Source organism: Musca domestica, unplaced genomic scaffold (genome assembly GCF_030504385.1).
Source record: "Musca domestica strain aabys unplaced genomic scaffold, Musca_domestica.polishedcontigs.V.1.1 1, whole genome shotgun sequence".
In the NCBI taxonomy this organism is placed as follows: Eukaryota; Metazoa; Arthropoda; class Insecta; order Diptera; family Muscidae; genus Musca; species Musca domestica.
This window is the reverse complement of record NW_026712114.1, coordinates 36,757,249-36,776,168: the sequence shown is the minus strand read 5'-3', so window position 1 is coordinate 36,776,168 and position 18,920 is coordinate 36,757,249. Positions and strand designations below refer to the sequence as shown.

Sequence of the window (18,920 nt, the reverse complement as noted above, 5' to 3'; positions counted from 1 at the left end):
CGAAAATATTCTGGAAGGTGTATTAAAGCCTTGGACTCGCAAACATTTTGGCCACAGACCTTGGACATTCCAACAGGACTCAGCACGCGCCTAAGAATGGTTACAAAATGAGGTTCCTCGCTTCATTTCCAGCGCACAATGGCCACCAAAATCTCCGGATATCAATTCGTTGGACTATTGTGTCTGGAGTATTTTGGAAAGCAAGGTTGGCACTAAAAAATGGGCACAATGGGATGGGCTAAAATACCGCAGAGCAACATTCAGGCAGCGTGTGACGGTTTAATTGGCCGTTTTAAGGCCATAATTCGTGTCACAGCTGACCAATTCGAACAAATTCAAACATATTCTAAATTTTGATGCTATTTCCGACATTTTTTGCTTTCATTCAATAAAATTAAAAAAAAAAATGTAAAAATTATGGAGTTTGACTTTGTTGCAGTGTTTTTCATCCCACCCTGTATATTTAGCGATCATGTCAAAAAAGGTTTCTATTCTGAACATAACCTCACCTTCATGCAAAGTTTCATATGATCGGGCCATAAATTCTACCTTTAGCGTGATTACAAAACTAGATCGACCAGATATTAAGATCCGTATACGTCATCCTTGTTCTAGGACCAATATTTCTAGATGTTACAATATTTTTGACCCAACACATAATGTTGTAGGATATAAAAATCGCTGAAAAATAAGTTAAAAAATGTTAGTCCGACAGATGTATACCCTCAGCTATTGCGTATCTGATATAAGTCTGTTATAAATATTATAATGTTGGAATGTGTAAAATTTGAAGAGTATCTGATGCTTATTTCAAATTTTATGACATATATAACTATTCAAAATTTCGACCCTTTGTGGGGAAGGTACCAGAAGGAGTGGTCAAACATATTCCATCTTCACTCCTGGCCTTGGTTTGATAGAAATATTAGGATTTGCCAATAATCAGATTCTTATTTCACGTTTTATGAGCTTCATAGTTATTCAATATTTGACCCCTTTGTGGGGGCGGTACCACAAGGAGAAATTCGATATGTACCATCCTTACACCAGATCTTGTGCTAGTAGAGATATGGGGTTGTGTGAAATTTAAAGAAAATCTGATGATTACTTTTCTTTTTATAAAAGCTTTTCAAAATGTTGAGCCTTTGTGTAGGAGGTACGTGATGGAGTGGCCCGATATTGTCCATGGTAATAATAAAAATATGATATTTTCTTGTTTTATACGAACAACTATTTTCTGTGAAATTGTTGACTTTTTGTGGGGGAAGTTAACATGCCATCAACTCGAAATGTAATGAAACGGATTTGTTCCAAAGGGAACTAGGGTTTAAAACCGTTATTTCCATGAGCACGTTTTGGCCGTATCAAGTGAGGGTATAAAAATTACCAAAAATATGTTTTCTTTTGTTATAATAACAAAAGTATATGTTGTTGTTCTTGAGTTGAAACTTCTAATATTTTTACCATATTCAACAATCTTATACAATAATTATATATAGAATGTAATATAAACTTCACCTGAACAATCGTACATAAATATTTTAATATAACAAGGCCCAAGAAAGAAATATGAACAAGGTCCAAAAAAGGTTAATTTTTTCAAGTCTTGAATATAGTAAGCACGGCCAAAAATTACACATTCAAATTCAAGTTTACTTTTTTATCAGCTTTTGAATTTTCTGTTAGTATCATTATGTTCTTCACTGTATAGATTCAGATTGAGTCGGTAGCGCCTAAAAGTATACAATACTATTTTAATTGCATATTCGTGAGTATCTGTGAATATTCGGCCGGTCAACACATAACGTTTCTAATTCGGGGTGCCGCATGCCAAACATAATACCTTCCATATGGTTTGAAATAAGTGTCTAACTGAAGATTAAATATATCGCTATATCGCCGACTTGTTTCGCAAGTTATGACAGATAAAAGTATTGAAAATTGTAACCCTTTGTGGTTGAGGTACCAGAAGGAGCTCGCAGATATATATTAACTTCACAACAGATTTTGTGTTAGAGAACATGTTTGTATGTGTGAAATTTGAAGAGATTTGGATGCCTTTTTCGCTTTCTTTCTCGTGATAATGGAAATATTGAGATGTATCAAGTCGGAATCCAATCGGATGTTAACTTCGCGTTTTATGAGCTTCATGTTTACTTAAAACCCTTTGTGGGGGAGGTACCAAAAGTAGTGGACTTAGTTTAAAAAAATATTGTGATGTATGTAATTCGAAGGCAATCGGACTCACCATCACATTTTATAAGAGTTATAATTGTTCAAATTTTTGACCCTTTGTGGGGGATGCACTTTATTTTGCCGATTTTAGCATCTGACCTAGTACTAATGTATATATTAGAATGTGAAAAGTTGGATCAAAATCGGATTATCCTTTCTCCTTCAGTGCAATAATATACAGGGTGAGATGAAAAAACTGCAATAAAGTTCAGACTGCTGTCATTTCTAAGCCATTAGTCCGACAGCTGTTAAAATCATTCCAGTGACAGCTTTTTATATTATTCGTGATGGAATTCATGCGTGATAGTGTGATTTCTTTATATTTGGCTGAAAACCACAAGTGGCTAACGATAGAGCACTCCAGCATTTAAATGCGAATAAATCTTTTGTGTCTCGTACCATCGCTCGTTACCGTGACATTGGTAGCGTTGCCCGATGTCGAGGAAGTGGACGGAAGAAAAAAGCAACATCAGCAGTAATGGTTCGGAAAGTAAAGAAGCGACTTGATCGAAACCCGCATCGCAGTGGCCGAAAAATGGCTCGCAAATATTGAAAAATGAGCTCAGGGTAAAACCATTGAAATTCCAAAAAGTGCAAGAACTTACATCGCAACAGAAAGAAAATATACTAAAAAGAGCTAAAGAGTTGCTTCGTTTGGCGGAAAGTGGTGAACTGCCGAATTTGGTTTTCTCCAATGAGAAAACATTCGTTGCCCAGCAGTTTGTAAACAAACAAAATGATCGTGTTTACTTGCCAAAGAGGTCAACTGAAAATGTGCACCTTCGGTTGGCCGCCAGAAGTCAAGCACCGGCCATGGTGATGGCGTGGGCCACCATAACAGCCGACGGTCGCTCTCCGCTCGTATTAATCGACCGTGGCATCAGAATAAATGCCGTATATTATCGCGAAAATATTCTGGATGTACTAAAGCCTTGGGCATGCAAACATTTTGGCCGCAGACTCACTCAGCACTCTCCACCCAAGAATGGTTACAAAATGAGGTTCTTCGATTCATTTTCAGAGCACAATTTCCACCAAAATCTCCGGATATCTATCCGTTGGACTATTGTGGAAAGCAAGGTTGACAATAAAAAATACCAAGTGTCGATCACCTCAAGCAAGCGCTTCGCCAGGAATGGGCCAAAATACCGTAGAACAACATTCGAGCAGAGTGTGACGGTTTCATTGCCTGTTTGAAGGTCATAATTCATGTCAAAGGTGACCAATTCGAACAAATCTAAACTTATTTCAAAATTTGATGCTATTTCCGACATTTTTTGCTTTCATTCAATAGAATTTAAAAAAAAGTGTAAAAATATGGCGTTTGACTTTGTTGCAATAGTCACGAATGACCGTGTAATGTATATTTGATTTTGCCGGGATTAAAAATATTTGCGGGTTAGTGGAATTTTCGATTTTTTTTTAAATAAAAGTTATGACCTATATTGGATGACCATCCAAATCTGTATGCTTGTGCCCTAAAATCTAGCCCCATGCTAAATTTCGCTTCGTTTGGACTATAATTGTGGCCTGTAGTGCAAGGACAAAATCTGGAAATATTTCTGTTTTTGGTTCATTTCAACCGCTAAATATTTTTCGATCAACTCATAAAACAATAATCTTCAATTTTGACCCTAACCCCACCACCATTTAAAATTTCATTGGGATCGGGCCACAATTGCGACCTGTAACGTGATTAAAAATTAACATGGACAGACGGACCGATGGACATACATAGCTAGATCGACTCAGCTCGGCGAGATAGGAAGATCCAATCCAAAGATCAATATTTGGAGTTGTTACATAATTTTTGGCCCAATCAAACTTATAATACTACCAACACACAGTGTTGTAGGCTATAACAAACAATACAAAATGTTTAGCCAGCAAAAAAAAAAAAAAACACTTTAATGTATCTCCTTTATAACATATGCTTATTATAAATATTATAATAATTATTCTGATCTTGATCATATATTGCATATATCAAAATGTCAATTTCCATTTTTAAAAATGTCATACAAAAAATTGAACATTTTCAATCATCTGGAAATGTCAAATAAAAGATTTTTATTAAACGTATCTATTTTTCCATCAAATTAAACACAACACAAAATTCAAGACAAACTCGTGTCAAAAGAATACAATTGCATACAACTTTAGAATTGGTGGTGGTGTTATTTGAACAGCTTGAATTTCGTTTACTCTAAAGTAAACATGGCACACTTGCCACCTAAAAGGAAGTGTTCAAATAGTTTCTTTTCTTTAATTGGCTTCACTCTCTTCTGGCAATTCACGTTCAACGCTAGTGCTATTGGATAAGACTAATTTTTCGAATTTCAGTTACCCAAATAACAGCACACATTTAACACACACTCGCTTCTGACTTCACAGCCACATCAGTACCATCATCATCATCATCTCCACCGTCATCGCCATCGACGACATCATCTTCGGTGTCACTGGGAGCTAACTATTCAAGCAAAAGACATTCAGTAGCTGCCGGCTCAAATAGCAGCATCAGTGGCAAATCCAACGACCTTTTAACCAACAGCAACACATCGTTCAAACGAAACAACAACACACAGGAGACATAATCTAGTTTAGAATTATTATTGGCACTCCTCAGTGTTGGTATCTCAGCACGATGACAGCCAAAAGGATACATGGTCCTTGTGTCGTATCGTATGTGGCTCTATCTTTGTTCCTGGTACTATTGTTTGCCTCACATCTGCCCGTACATGGAGAATTCTATTCATCTATCGATAGTTTAAAACGTTTGGATAGTATTGAGTCATCGCTGCTGTTAAGTTTCCGGAAGTATTCGGAAGGACTGGAGGATTACATATCCATTATACGAAGGTAAGTAAGTGGTGGTGGTGGAGCTTTTATTGCTGTTATTATCAATGAGAATGGATAAAAAAAACGGAATGGTGAGGGGGAAGTGAAATAAGGTTAAATGTTTCTTAAAAGCCTAATACAATAAAACACTGTTGAAAAGAGATGAACAAAAAAAGTGAAATGATGTGACTGACAAATGGATAAACAGTTGAATGGACATCACCGACAAGAATATCGAAAAGATGGGAGAAATTTAAAAACATTTTCCACACCAATTAAAAAAAGTGACCTAAAAAACTGGACAGAAGTTAAATTTATGTCGCTACACTTGTAATATCAGTGGGATATTTATGTACACAGTGGTTATAATAGACTAAAGCTTCGATTATGAGTAATTGTAACACAAAGTCGAAAACCGACTTAGGAGTTCGGGAACGAACTTTTTATACCCTCCACCATACTATGGAGGGTATATTAACTTTGTCATTCCGTTTGTAACTCCTCGAAATACTCATGTCACACCCAACAAAGTCTATATATACTTGATCAGCGTAAAATTCTAAGTCGATTTAGCGATGTTCGTCTGTCTGTCTGTTGTAATCACGCAATCTTTCGAATGATAGATGGCTAAAATTTTGCACACACGTTTATTTTTCCACTAGGCAGGTTAAGTTCGTAAATAGGCCACGTATGTCCACGTTTTCATATAGCCCCCATATAACGGTACCTCCCTATATTCGGTATTTTGATGATTTTAGCGACATTATTCACCGGAATTGTTTCAAATTTGGTATTCGAAGTTCCAAATGGATACTACACTCTAAGATAGAAAACTGTCTGTGTAAGTCCATGTCTTCGTATAGCCCCCATATAACGGTACCTCCCGATATTCGGTATTTTGATGATTTTAGCGACCTTTTTCCCGGAAGTAATTTAAAATTTGGTATTTGAAGTTCAAAATGAATACTACACCCTAAGACAGAAAATTTTCTGTGCAGGTCCACGTCTTCGTATAGCCCCCATGTAACGGTACCTCCCGATATTCGGTATTTTGATGATTTTAGCGACATTATTCATCGGAATTGTTCCAAAATTGGTGGTTGAAGTTCGTTATGGGAATTACAGTCTGTGACAGAAAATTGTTTGTGCGGGTCCAGGTCTTCTTATAGGCCCCATATATCAGTAACTCCCTATATTCGGTATTTTGACGATTTTAGGTACAATACCTACCGAAATTTTAAGGGCACCTCCTTATATACGATATTTTGATGATTTTAGCTACATTATTCACCGTTTATTTTAAGTTTAGAATTTGACTATGGTAATGGCTTATGACAAACAATGCCTATGTCCAGGTCCATAGACCCCAATATAACGGCTATATTCGGTATTTTTAAAATTTTAACAGAATTTTTTAAGGATATTATTTTTTGAAAATTTCCAAATTCTTTGCAAATGGTGGAGGGTATTAAAAGTTCGGCCCGGCCGAACTTACTGCTTTTTAACTTGTTTAAATTTTACATTGGCACACTGTCCAGGTGATATATTATTTAAGAGTTTCCTTTTTAGTAAACAATAATAGGAAATGTTTATCTTTCATGCCTAAAAGACTTCGAAATCTTTAATTATACCCTCCACCTTGGAAAGATGGGTATATTAACGTTGTCCCTATATATTCATCCACCCATAAGGTATATATATTCATAATCAGCATAAAATTCTAAGTCGATTATACGATGTCCGCCTGTCTGTTGAAATCACGATACAGCCCACATTATTTGACGTAGAGCGTCAAAATATAGCAGAACAATTTGTATTGTGCCTAGGATGGTTGATATTGAAAATGAGATATATCAGACATATCGGTATAGTCCCCATTTAACAGTAGTTTTCGATATTCGGTTATTTGATGATTTTTGCCACATTTTCCCACGAATTTTGTCTAAAAATTGGAATTTGTTGGCCATGATGGGTTCTAGCTCCGGTGGCGAAACTTTATATGCATAGGCCTACGTTCAGATATACCCCCAAACAAGATTTCCTCCCGATAATAGGAATTTTGATGATTTTTGCCACAATTTCCCAAAAATTTGTCTAAAAATCTGTATTTGTGGGTCATAACGGGTTCTAGCTCCGGTGGCGAAACATTGAATATTTAGGTCCACGTTTTCGCATACAGCGCACATAAACCGATACCCACCGATATTCGGTATTTTGATAATCTTAGTCACATTTACCCATGAAATTGTTTCAGATTTGGTATTTTATTAGACTTGGTAGTTGACAATCCTTGAAGTATAAAATTGTCTGTAGATGTTCCCGTTTTGGTATGGTTCCATATAACGGCCTCACCCACTTTATGATTTTTTGATAAGTTTAACTCTATTATGCAAAATGTCTTACTGGTATTTGTAGTTTAAAGTGGAGCACGCTTTAATACAGATACTTTTATATAAAAATGTTTCCTATATCCTAAAGTGGAGGGTATTAAAAGTTCGGTCCGGCCGAACTTAATGTTTTTGCTTGTTTTGAAATTTACCAAGGAGAATATTAGTGAAACCATTGCACAATGGACCCACATCCAATTTTTCTGTCCAAAACTATTTCGACGTCTCCAAATTTAAACTCTAGAAACCAACAATATCAAATTTTACCTCTATCCCTTATCCCAAATTTACTAACATTTACTACGCATGGCCAAAACAATTTTTAATAATAATATTTTTTAAAAGTAAGTATAGTATATTAGTACTTTTAGTATATTTAGTACTTTTCGTACAATTATAGTACACATTTCCACAAATACCTCCAGATATGAACAGAGATCTCAATTTGAAATTTACATTCTCTCAATACAAAATTTAGTAACTTTTAGTAATTTTTGAATAATTACGGAACACATTTCCCAAACAACCTCCATACCTTAACAACAAACACCAACTGTGACATCTATATCAAATTGCAGGTTTTATTTAGTACTGATCGTACAATTATATTACAAATTTCCACAACCAAATCGACTCTCAATTCCCTATACCAAGGGAGACTTCAATATCAAACGTGAGAATTCCAGCTCTATAGCTTCACCCAATTCCAACATTAGTACCATTCTTTACTTTACAAATACAGGGTGAGATAAAAAACTGCAACAAAGTCAAACGTCATAATTATTACATTTTTTTAAAATTTTATTGAATGAAAGCAACAAAAATTGGAAATTGTACAAATTTTATAACAACTTTAGATTTGTTCGAATTGGACACCTTTGGCATGAATTATGGCCTTCAAACGCTGCCCAAATGTTGCTCTGCGGCATTTTGGCCCATTGCTTGAGGTGATCGACTCTTTGGTATTTTTTAGTGCCAACCTTGCTTTCCAAAATACTCTAGACACCATAGTCCAACGGATTGGTATCCGGAGATTTTGGTGACCATTGTGCCATGTTACCATACTTGGGTGGCGCGTGCTGATTGCGATGGTGCTGAATCCTTTTGGAATGTTCAAGGTCTGCGGCCAAAATGTCTGCGTGCCCAAGGCTTGAATACACCCTCCAGAATATTTTCGCGATAATATTAGCATTTATTTTGATGCGGTCGATTAATACGAGCGTAGAGCGACCATCGGCTGTTATGGCGGTCCACATCATCACTATGGCCGGCGCTTGAGTTCTTGTGGCCAACCGAAGGTGCACATTTTTAGCTGACCTCTTTGGCAAATAATGATGATAATTTTGTTTCTTTACAAACTGCTGGACAACGAATGTTTTTACATCGGAGAAAACCGAATTCGGCAGTTTACCACTTTCGGCCAAGCAAAGCATCTCTTTTTAAGTCTTTTGAGACTATTTTCTTTCAGTTCCGGTGTAAGTTCTTGCACTTTTTGGAATTTCAATGGCCTTACCCCGAGTTCATTTTTCATTATTTGCCGAATGGAATATTGCGATATGTTCAGCTCACGAGCCATTTTTCGGCCACTGCGACGCAGGTTTCGATCAAGAAGTCTGAAGTTGGTTGCAGTTTTTTTCATCCCACCCTGCATATGAATATCTTGTTACGTTTAGATTAAATTTATATTTTTGATGTCTTCTGGGACCTATAGTAAAGTCTTATGAAAAAGAAAAATTGTGGAACGACAACGTTTAAAGGTAATTTTTAATCATTTCAAATGAAAAAAAGGACCAAAAATACCCTTTTGTTCACTCGGTTGCGGATTAAAATTTCTAAGCAAAATAATCCTCCTATTGTTATCTGTAATATTGCCGAGAACACTATACACCTAAAATGAACGAATTCCAAGCAATCTTAATCCCAAAATGTCAACAAGTGTGGAATAGGCGCGAACTTTACCCCAATATTTTGGTTGCTTGCGATGTATTTTGGTTACTTTGCGATGTACTTTCACATTCTGCTGGATTACAAAAAACTTTAAAAAGTTATCTCAAGACAATTCCCGATTTGCTAAAACATATCCTTAATAAGATCATGAAACATCATTTTAATTATCTTTCACTTTTTTATCGCATGTTCCCTTCAGTTCTACTGTAATTAATTTTCGTTTTAGAAACCTGTTGTTTTCAACTAACCAACTGTTTTGTGTTCTTCTAACCTTTCATAAATTACTACTCTTTTCCTTCTCTCTCTCTCTCTCTCTATTTTTGTTTTCATTCTCGAATTCTATTTTTATCCTTGGCGCTGGATGTTATTACTTTTTCAACTGGATTTCATTGGCTTGGTTGGTTGGCTGGCTGGCTGGATGGCTGTTGTTTCCAAACAAACTTAGATTTATGGAACGTATTAAATTTCAACATGAAAAAGCTGAGAAGGATGTGGAAGATTATTTAGGAAATCCCATCAATGCTTTTACACTAATTGAACGTGTGGTCAGAGACTGGATGGATGTCAATGATTTGTTGAAATTCGAGGATATATCACAGGGTATGTATGACAATGGTCGTATTCCGTGTATTTTTTGAAAATTATTAGTAAACTTCAATAACATATTACGAAGTAAGATACATTTTTTTTTAATTTAGGAAGAGTGAGACTATTTTTCAAAAAAAAAAAAAAAAAAAAAAAAAAAAAAATAATAATAATAATAATAATAATAATAATAATAATAATAATAATAATAATAATAATAATAATAATAATAATAATAATAATAATAACAATAATAATAATAATAATAATAATAATAATAATAATAATAATAATAATAATAATAATAATAATAATAATAATAATAATAATAACAATAAAAATAATAATAATAATAATAATAACAATAATAATAAAAATAAAATAATAATAATAATAATAATAATAATAATAATAATAATAATAATAATAATAATAATAATAATAATAATAATAATAAATAATAATAATAATAATAATAATAATAATAATAATAATAATAATAATAATAATAATAATAATAATAATAATAATAATAATATAATAATAATAATAATAATAATAATAATAATAATAATAATAATAATAATAATAATAATAATAATAATAATAATAATAATAATAATAATAATAATATAATAATAATAATAATAATAATAATTTTGCTATTGGTAATGAAACGTATCCAAAAATTGTTCACATAGCAAAAATATTTTTGATGTATACACAAACCATCCCCAATAATAATATGGGACATTCCATTAATATCTATATATACAGGAAATATTATACACACTGGGTGTACATGGCATTGCTACAATACATTTTATATGTTGTTTTAAATATGTATGTATATGTACATATGCGTGTATGTGGTACCAATGTTATGAAACTAATCAAAACATTCAACTGTTATAATGAATACTTGAAAACAATACCTGTAGTCATGTCATTCACACAAATGTATGTGTACATAAATGTTAGTATCTAGCGGATAAAATTATATATTGGGTTAGTTACATGCGGACTTAAATACATATTTATCGGCTTAACATTTTGTCGCATGTAGTACGTATGTTTTTAATAAATACTTAAAGCTTATGAAAATTCTATTGCGATAAAAATATGAGCAATCTGTAATTTTAAGATTTTAATTAGTAAAATTTTATTTGAAATTCCAGTTATTCTTCTTTAATTTATTTCAATTTCTTATTTGAATTATTGTATTGAACCAGCATGTGCCCGCTATGTCGTCAGTAAAAGTCCACCTTAAGATTGTAGAATCGATCCACCAGTTAATATTAGTTCTTTAAATGCACTCATGTTAGACCCAACAAAGTATATATATTCTTGAGCAGCGTAAAATTCTAAGTCGATTTAGCGATGTTCGTCTGTCTGTTTTAATCACGCTATCTTTCGAACGAACTGAGATAGAAGGCTAACATTTTGCACAGATGTTTATTTTTCCAGTATGCTAGGTTAAATTCGTAAATGGGCCATGTAGGTTCACGTTTTTAGCCCCCATATAACGCTACCTCCCTATATTCGGTATTTTGAAGATTTTAGCGACATTATTAACCGGAATTGTTTCAAATTTGGTATTTGAAGTTCGTAATGGATACTATAGCCTACGACAGAACATATTCTGTGCAGGCTTACGTTTTCATATAGCCCCCATATAACGGTACCTTCCGATATTCGGTATGTTGAAAATTTTAGTGACATTATTAAACGGAATTGTTTCAAATTCGGTATTTGAAGTTCGTAACGGATACTATAGCATTTTATGTGCAGGAACACGTCTTCCTATAGCCCCCATATAACAATACTTCCCTATATTCGGTATTTTGATGATTTTAGCGATATTATTAACCGGAATTGTTTCAAATTACGTATTTAGAGTTCGTAATGGGAACAAATAAATGTTTGTGCAGGTCCAGGTCTTCATATAGGCTGCATATATCGGTACCTTCCTATATTCGGAATGTTGATAAGTTTAGGTACAATACCCACCGAAATTGTTTGAGATGTCGTATTTAAAGTTCGTAATGGATGCTACACCCTATTACAGAAAATTTTCTATGCTGGTCCAGGCCTTCGCACAGCTCCGATATAACGGTACCCCCCTATATACGATATTTTGATGATTTTAGCTACATTATTCACCGTTTATTTCAAGTGCCGAATTTGAATATGGTAATGGCTTATGACGAACAATGCCTAAGTAGGTCCACGTCGTATTGACCCCATATACAACGGCTATATTCGGTTTTTTTACAATTGTAACAGAATTTTTCAAGGACTTAAGCCAGTTAGATAAGCGCTTTATGTATCATTACCTTTAGAAACCGTCACACGCTGCCCGAACGTTGCTCTGCGGTATTTTGGCCCATTCCCGGCGAAGCGCTTGCTTGAGGTGATCGACACTTTGGTATTTTTTAGTGCCAACCTTGTTTTCCAAAATACTCCAGGCACAATAATCCAACGGATTGGTATCCGGAGATTTTTGTGACCATTGTGCGCTGGAAATGAAGCGAGGAACATCATTTTGTAACCATTCTTGGGTGGCGCGTGCTGATTGGGATGGTGCTGATTCCTGTTGGAATATCCAAGGTCTGCGGCCAAAATGTTTGCGTGCCCAAGGCTTTGATACATCCTCCAGAATATTTTCGCGATAGTTTTCGGCTACGTTATTCTGATGCTACGGTCGATTAATACGAGCAGAGAGTGACCATCGGCTGTTCTGGCGGCCAACGCCATCACCATGTCCGGCGCTTGAGTTCTGGTGGCCAACCGAAGGTGCACATTTTCAGCCGACTTCTTCTTCTTACTAGATCGGTTCAGATTTGGATATAGCTTCCATATACATATTCCTGCCCGATAAAGCATTTTCTTTTTAAAAATCACAAAGAAAGGAAAATGCAAAAATCGTTGATTTTGGAAAATGCTTGCTCAAAAACAAGTCAGATGTCGTGAATTCGAAAATTTCCCCGTTTGTGGGGAAGGTACCAGAAGAAGTAGGCCAATATTGTCCTTTTTCGCACCTAGTCCTGATATTTGTATCATTAGAATTTGCAAAAATAGAAAACAATTAAGCGGAACTTTCTATTATCACGAGGTAAATTATTATCTTTGAAAATTTTGATCTTTTGTGGGGATGTACCGGAAGGAGTGGACAGATATTTTTCATCTCCGAAGTCGATTTATAGTTGATAATAATATTACGATGTACCAAGTTTGGCTGAATTGGATACACCCATCTACAGTTATCAAGTGCACTAGCAAGACAGAGGAACGGACCACGCATTTGGTCCATAAACAGTTTTCCGATGAGACAAATTTCGCCCATTAAATGATTTGAAAAAAAAACCTATTCCAATCCTAGAAAACGATATCAACGTACTCTCTAACATCGTTTTCGTGGTATCTACAAACACACAATTCTCTTCAGTCGTTATTTTACCATTCAACCCTTATATACATATGTGTATGTATGTATCTGCAATAGAAACATGTTACCCATTCACACATAACTTTGTTTCTCCCATCTCTCTTCCATTTTTAGAACTTATGGACTCGTTGACCCAATTAAGGAAAAACTCATCATTACCGGATGAAAATGAACTGAAGGGAGCTGTACTCGGTTTGGCCAGGTTGCAGGATATCTACGATATCGATGCAGATGATATGGCCAATGGCAAGGGATATGGGTGAGTTGAAAAGTTGGGCGGTGGGAGGAGACTAATTTTAAATTAAATTTAACAATTTATCAATGAAGCGGAAAATGTATAACAAAAATTTTTCGTTGGTAACATTCGAAAATAGATGGAGGATAAAGAGAAAAGAAGAGGTGGAGCAAATTGTTTGAAAGTATGATACAATAAAGATAATTTGAAATACCATTTTGGCTTGAGTTTATTTTAAAAGTAGAAGGAATAAGACAGCATTGTAGGGTATAATTTAAGAGAATTGTGAATTGGCAGGACGTTAATATGAATTACAGTACAACACAAAGTTTATAAAATATAAGTTATGTGTTATTTGCAAATGCCAGCGTTTAATTTGTATGGAAATAGCCTGAATAGGCACACGAATTGGAATTCATGAGACATAATTTATTCATTTTATAAGGATTTTTTTTTTCACTTGGGCGCCACTTTCACTCAAAATGGATTTTGGGCAACATTGGTGCCATCACATAGATTTATTTATATATATTTTATATATATTAAAGTAGTAGAAACAATTTTCAAGGCTACTTCTATGTGACCATATAGTTGTTACCATAGAATTTGCCTACGTTTACTGTTTTGTACACTACCAATGATTTATTTTTGTTCCTTTCTTTCAGCCACCCTCTAACTTGGAGGGAATGCCTCGAAATAGCTACCACATTGATTGATGAAAACCGCATGGATTTGGCTTTAAAATGGCTTAAACAAACCGACAGAAAATTACAAAACAGTCAAGATGCCAAAGAGATTAAAGACTACTTTGCCACACAAATTAAGGAACATTTTGCCCGAGTACATCATACGTTGGGTGACAAACAAAAGGCACAACAGCACTTGAATGGTATTTCGGAAAAAGACTCACAACATTCCTCAAAATTAACAATGAAAATGTTAAACCGATTAATGGATGAAAAACAAAAATACATACCCTTCAAAGAAAGTGATCGCCATCGGAATTACGCAAGGCTGTGCCAGGGAAAATCTCTGAATAGAACGCAACTAAGCTGCCACTTGGATTCATCCTCACATCCCTTCTTCATTCTAAATCCTTTACAAATTGAACCGATGCTAATGGACCCGTACATAAGAGTCTATCATAATCTCCTGAGTGATGAACAAATTACGAATTTATTCAATTTTGCTTCGAAAAAATTCTATCGCTCGGAAGTTATAAGGGGTCCTAACGAAAATGAGGTCACCGAGAAACGTGTCAGTCAACAGGCTTGGGTGAGTCCGGAAGATACCCCCACTGCAGCATATATGTATCGTATGGTCCATCTCATAACCGGTTTCAACATGACAAATGTTGAGAAGATGCAAGTGGCCAATTACGGTATCGGTGGTCTCTATGTACCTCACTATGATTATATGAATGTAAGTGCATTGTTTTGGGTTCTTTTATTTTTAAATTCATTGCATTCTTTGTAGGTAAGCCGTACTCTGGCTGGACTTGTCGGAGATAGAATTTCAACCAATATGTTCTATGTAAGTCGGATATTGGAATTTTGTAAGATAGAATCTTGAAATTTTACATTCGGGTCATGTAAGTGGGTACGAGTGAGATAAGGATCAGTTTTGGGAAATTTGAACTGTAAATGCTCTAAAAGTAATAAAAGGTACTAAAAATTGTTCTAAAATCTAGGGTAGGGCAAACGGGTAGAGCTAGAATTCTGAAATTCGGATGGACGGTACGGATGGGGTGAAATGGTCGCTGAAGAGTATTAGAATAGAAATTAAATTAATTTTGGTATAAAGAGCACAGTGGTTGTTTTTAGAGTTTCGTACTATAACGTGTACGAAAAGAGCTAAATAGTGCTAAATTTGGTACAGAGTGTAGGAATAGAGGTATAATGATGGAACGGCTTGGTAAACATGTAAAAGATTTAGACAATGGACTGATTTTGGAAAAAAGGTACTTTTTAATGTTGGAAAAGTACTTAATTGTACCAAGTTTGGTATAAATTATAGCAATAGAACTGGTATTGTGAATTTTGGGGTAAACGTGGATCACGGTAATATCAATATCAGATTTTGTTCAGATCCTAAAACCAAAAATATTGGTCCACTCCTTAACGTAAAAGTCTATTCGCGTCATGTGTTAATTGTGAAAATACCAGATTAATTGTTAAACAAATAGGCAAAGGCTATAGTCGAGCTGGGCCAACTGTGTGATGTCCAACAACACTACAATACAGGGTGAGATAAAAAAACTGCACTAATTGTTTTTATATAAATTTTATTGAATGAAAGTACATTTACATTAAATTTGTTCGAATTGGTCGCCTTTGGCACGAATTATGGCCTTCAAACGGCCAATTAAACCGTCACACGCTGCCCGAATGTTGCTCTGCGGTATTTTGGCTCATTCCCGGTGAAGCGCTTGCTTGAGTTGATCGACACTTTGGTATTTTATAGTGCTAACCTTGCTTTCCAAAATACTCCAGATACAATAGTCCAACGGATTTGTATCCGCAGATTTTGGTGGCCATTATGCGCTGGAAATGAAGCGTGGAACCTTATTTTGTAATTATTATATGAGGATGGGTGCTGAGTCCTGTTGGAATTTCCAAGATCTGCGGCCGAAATGTTTGCGTGTCCAAGGCTTTAATACACCCTCCAGAATATTTTCGTGGTAATATTCGGCATTTATTTTGATCGATCGATTAATACGAGCGGAGAGTGACCATCGGCTGTTATGGCGACCCGCACCATCACCATGGCCAGCGCTTGAGTTCTGGTGGCCAACCCAAGGTGCAAATTTTCAGCTGATCTCTTTGGCAAGTAAACACGATCATTTTGTTTGTTTAAAAACTGCTGGAGAACGAATGTTTTCTCATCGGAGAAAACCAAATTCGGTAGTTCACCACTTTCGGCCAAGCGAAGCAACTCTTTAGCTATTTTGAGTCTATTTTCTTTCTGTTGCGGTGTAAGTTCTTGCACTGTTTTGGAATTTCAATGGCTTTACCCCGAGCTCGTTTTTCAAAATTTGCCGAATGGAATATTGCGATATGTAGAGCTCTGCTGATGTTGCTGTTTTCCTCCGTCCACTTCCATGACGTCGCGCTACGCTACCAGTATCACGGTAACGAGCCATGGTACGAGAAACAAACGATTTATTCACATTTAAATGCTGGAGTGCTCTAACGATAGCCACTTGTGGTATTCCAGCCAAATATAAAGAACTCACACTATCACGATTGAATTCCATCACGAATAATTTTTTCCTAGAAAATTCTCACCAAAATGCTTTTGTACGCTTGTAAACAATATAATGAGCTGTCACTGGAATAATTTTAACAGCTGCCGGACGAGTGGCTTAGAAATGACAGCAGTCTGAAGATTGTTGTAGTTTTTTCATCTCTCACTGTAATTTAATATTATATAAGTCTACGCATTGGTTTCGCCCCCTAATATTGGGACACTTTCAGATTTTTTTCTCCTGTGGAATTTTCTTAGATCAGTAGATTAAACCCCATTGATAATGGGACTTCGCCTCCGTATTTGGAATTTTTAATTGGTTAATTAGGAATATATATTTATTTTTAATATTCTGTTTCGTTTTTGTCTCCCCTGCGTAGCTCTCCGATGTCATTCAAGGTGGTTATACCATATTTCCAGAACTAAATGTATATTTGAAGCCCATCAAGGGCTCAATGGTAATGTGGCCCAATCTGCATAGATCAGTTCAGCCTGATATTCGAACTTTGCATGCTGGATGTCCAGTTGTTAAGGGTACCAAGCGCAGTAAGTTATGCACTTTATAGAGTAAGTTTTTAGTTATGTTAATACATTTTATTTACAGTTGCTAATATATGGACACATTCCGGATATCAGGACGTCGCAAGACCATGCGGTTTAACAAACGATGCTTTGAAATAATTTGGTAAAAATGTGTAAATTCTATGTAAATAAATATAAAAACAAATAAAATAGACCAAAATATAAAATTTTAATTTTAGCTAAAAAACTATTTTTTATTTGATTTTGTTTAATTATAATGTTGGTTCAGAACTTCATATTTTGGAACCAGCTCTAAATTCAGTATAAAGTGATTCCATTTGAACCGATGTAAATACGGACAGTCTGCGAGGGTAAGAACTGACATACTCAGAGCACAGATTAGCTCGTATTCACTCGGAAGTGAATCTTGCTAGTGAGCGAGATTGCACGAAGAGAGGGAGTTCTATACAGAGATTACTTGTTTCTCTTTTGTTTTCTGTGGGAGCGCTCCTGAATCACTCTTGTTTGAAAAATTAGAGTGGGAGCAGAATCGGTGAAAAAAAAAGGTTCTGTTATGCTGATGTGTGTCTGCGTATGTGTGCAACAGTCAATCTGTTTTGATGTTGCTTTGAATTGTTGGAAAAGGGGTGATCGTGCACAAAATCAAAGAAGAGAAAACATTAGAATCAAGGGACCGGTAGATTTTGTATAAAAGCAGCAACATTGTCACATGCATTGTTCATGACACATATATGGGAATACAACAACAACAACAGTTTGACAAAAACTAAAAGAGTGCTCGACAAGAGTAGAATCTGTTGGTTTTCGAATGAATTTTACTCACACTCTTAAACCAACAAAGCCTTATTCGAGTGAAACCGAGAAAAAGAGTTATCTTGATTTGTTTTTCCTAATCCATGTAGTGCTCCCGCTCTACTTAGAGCCATTGTCATTCTTGGGAGTGCGATGGTCCTGAGTCCTTTTGGAATGTCCAAGGTCTGCGGCCAAAATGTTTGCGTGCCCACGGCTTTAATACACCCTTCAGAATATTTTTGGGATAGTATTCGGCATTTATTCTGATGCCATGGTCGATGAATATGAGCGGAAAGCGACCATCGGTAAAGAGCGATGGTACGAGACACAAAAGATTAATTCACATTTGAATGCTGAAGTACTCTAACGGTAGCCACTTGTGGCTTTCCAGCCAAATATAAAGAAACCACACTATCACGCATAAATTTCATCACGAATTACTTTTTATACCCTACACCACAAGGTGGTCAGGGTATTATGTCTTTGTGCATTTGTTTGTAACAGGCAAAAGGAAACGAGATAGACCCATAGTTCCTCTTGATGATCTGCATAGAATCACATTCGGAGTCGATTTATGCATGTCCTTCCGTCCGTCCGTCTGTCTGTCCGTCTGTCCTTGCATTTTTGTAAACAAAGTACAGATCGCATTTATCGCCCTATC

The 18,920-nt window shown here is 35.4% G+C and overlaps 1 protein-coding gene across 1 annotated transcript; it reads left to right on the top strand.

The window, feature by feature from the left end:
- The first annotated feature begins 4,510 nt into the window (after positions 1 to 4,510).
- Positions 4,511 to 17,665, top strand: LOC101900206 (prolyl 4-hydroxylase subunit alpha-1). The gene is made up of 7 exons (XM_011294328.3): positions 4,511 to 5,097; positions 9,856 to 10,010; positions 13,558 to 13,702; positions 14,344 to 15,100; positions 15,155 to 15,211; positions 17,305 to 17,470; positions 17,529 to 17,665. Exons 1-7 carry the CDS (start codon positions 4,883 to 4,885, stop codon positions 17,603 to 17,605), a joined length of 1,572 nt encoding a protein of 523 aa, XP_011292630.1. The 5' UTR covers positions 4,511 to 4,882; the 3' UTR covers positions 17,606 to 17,665.
- Positions 17,666 to 18,920: the final 1,255 nt, after the last annotated feature.

Coding starts and splice junctions, on each gene's coding strand:
- LOC101900206 (XM_011294328.3), top strand. CDS start 4,883: ATGACAGCCAAAAGGATACATGGTCCTTGTGTCGTATCGTATGTGGCT. Junction 5,098..9,855: donor TACATATCCATTATACGAAG/GTAAGTAAGTGG, acceptor AAACAAACTTAG/ATTTATGGAACGTATTAAAT. Junction 13,703..14,343: donor GCCAATGGCAAGGGATATGG/GTGAGTTGAAAA, acceptor CCTTTCTTTCAG/CCACCCTCTAACTTGGAGGG.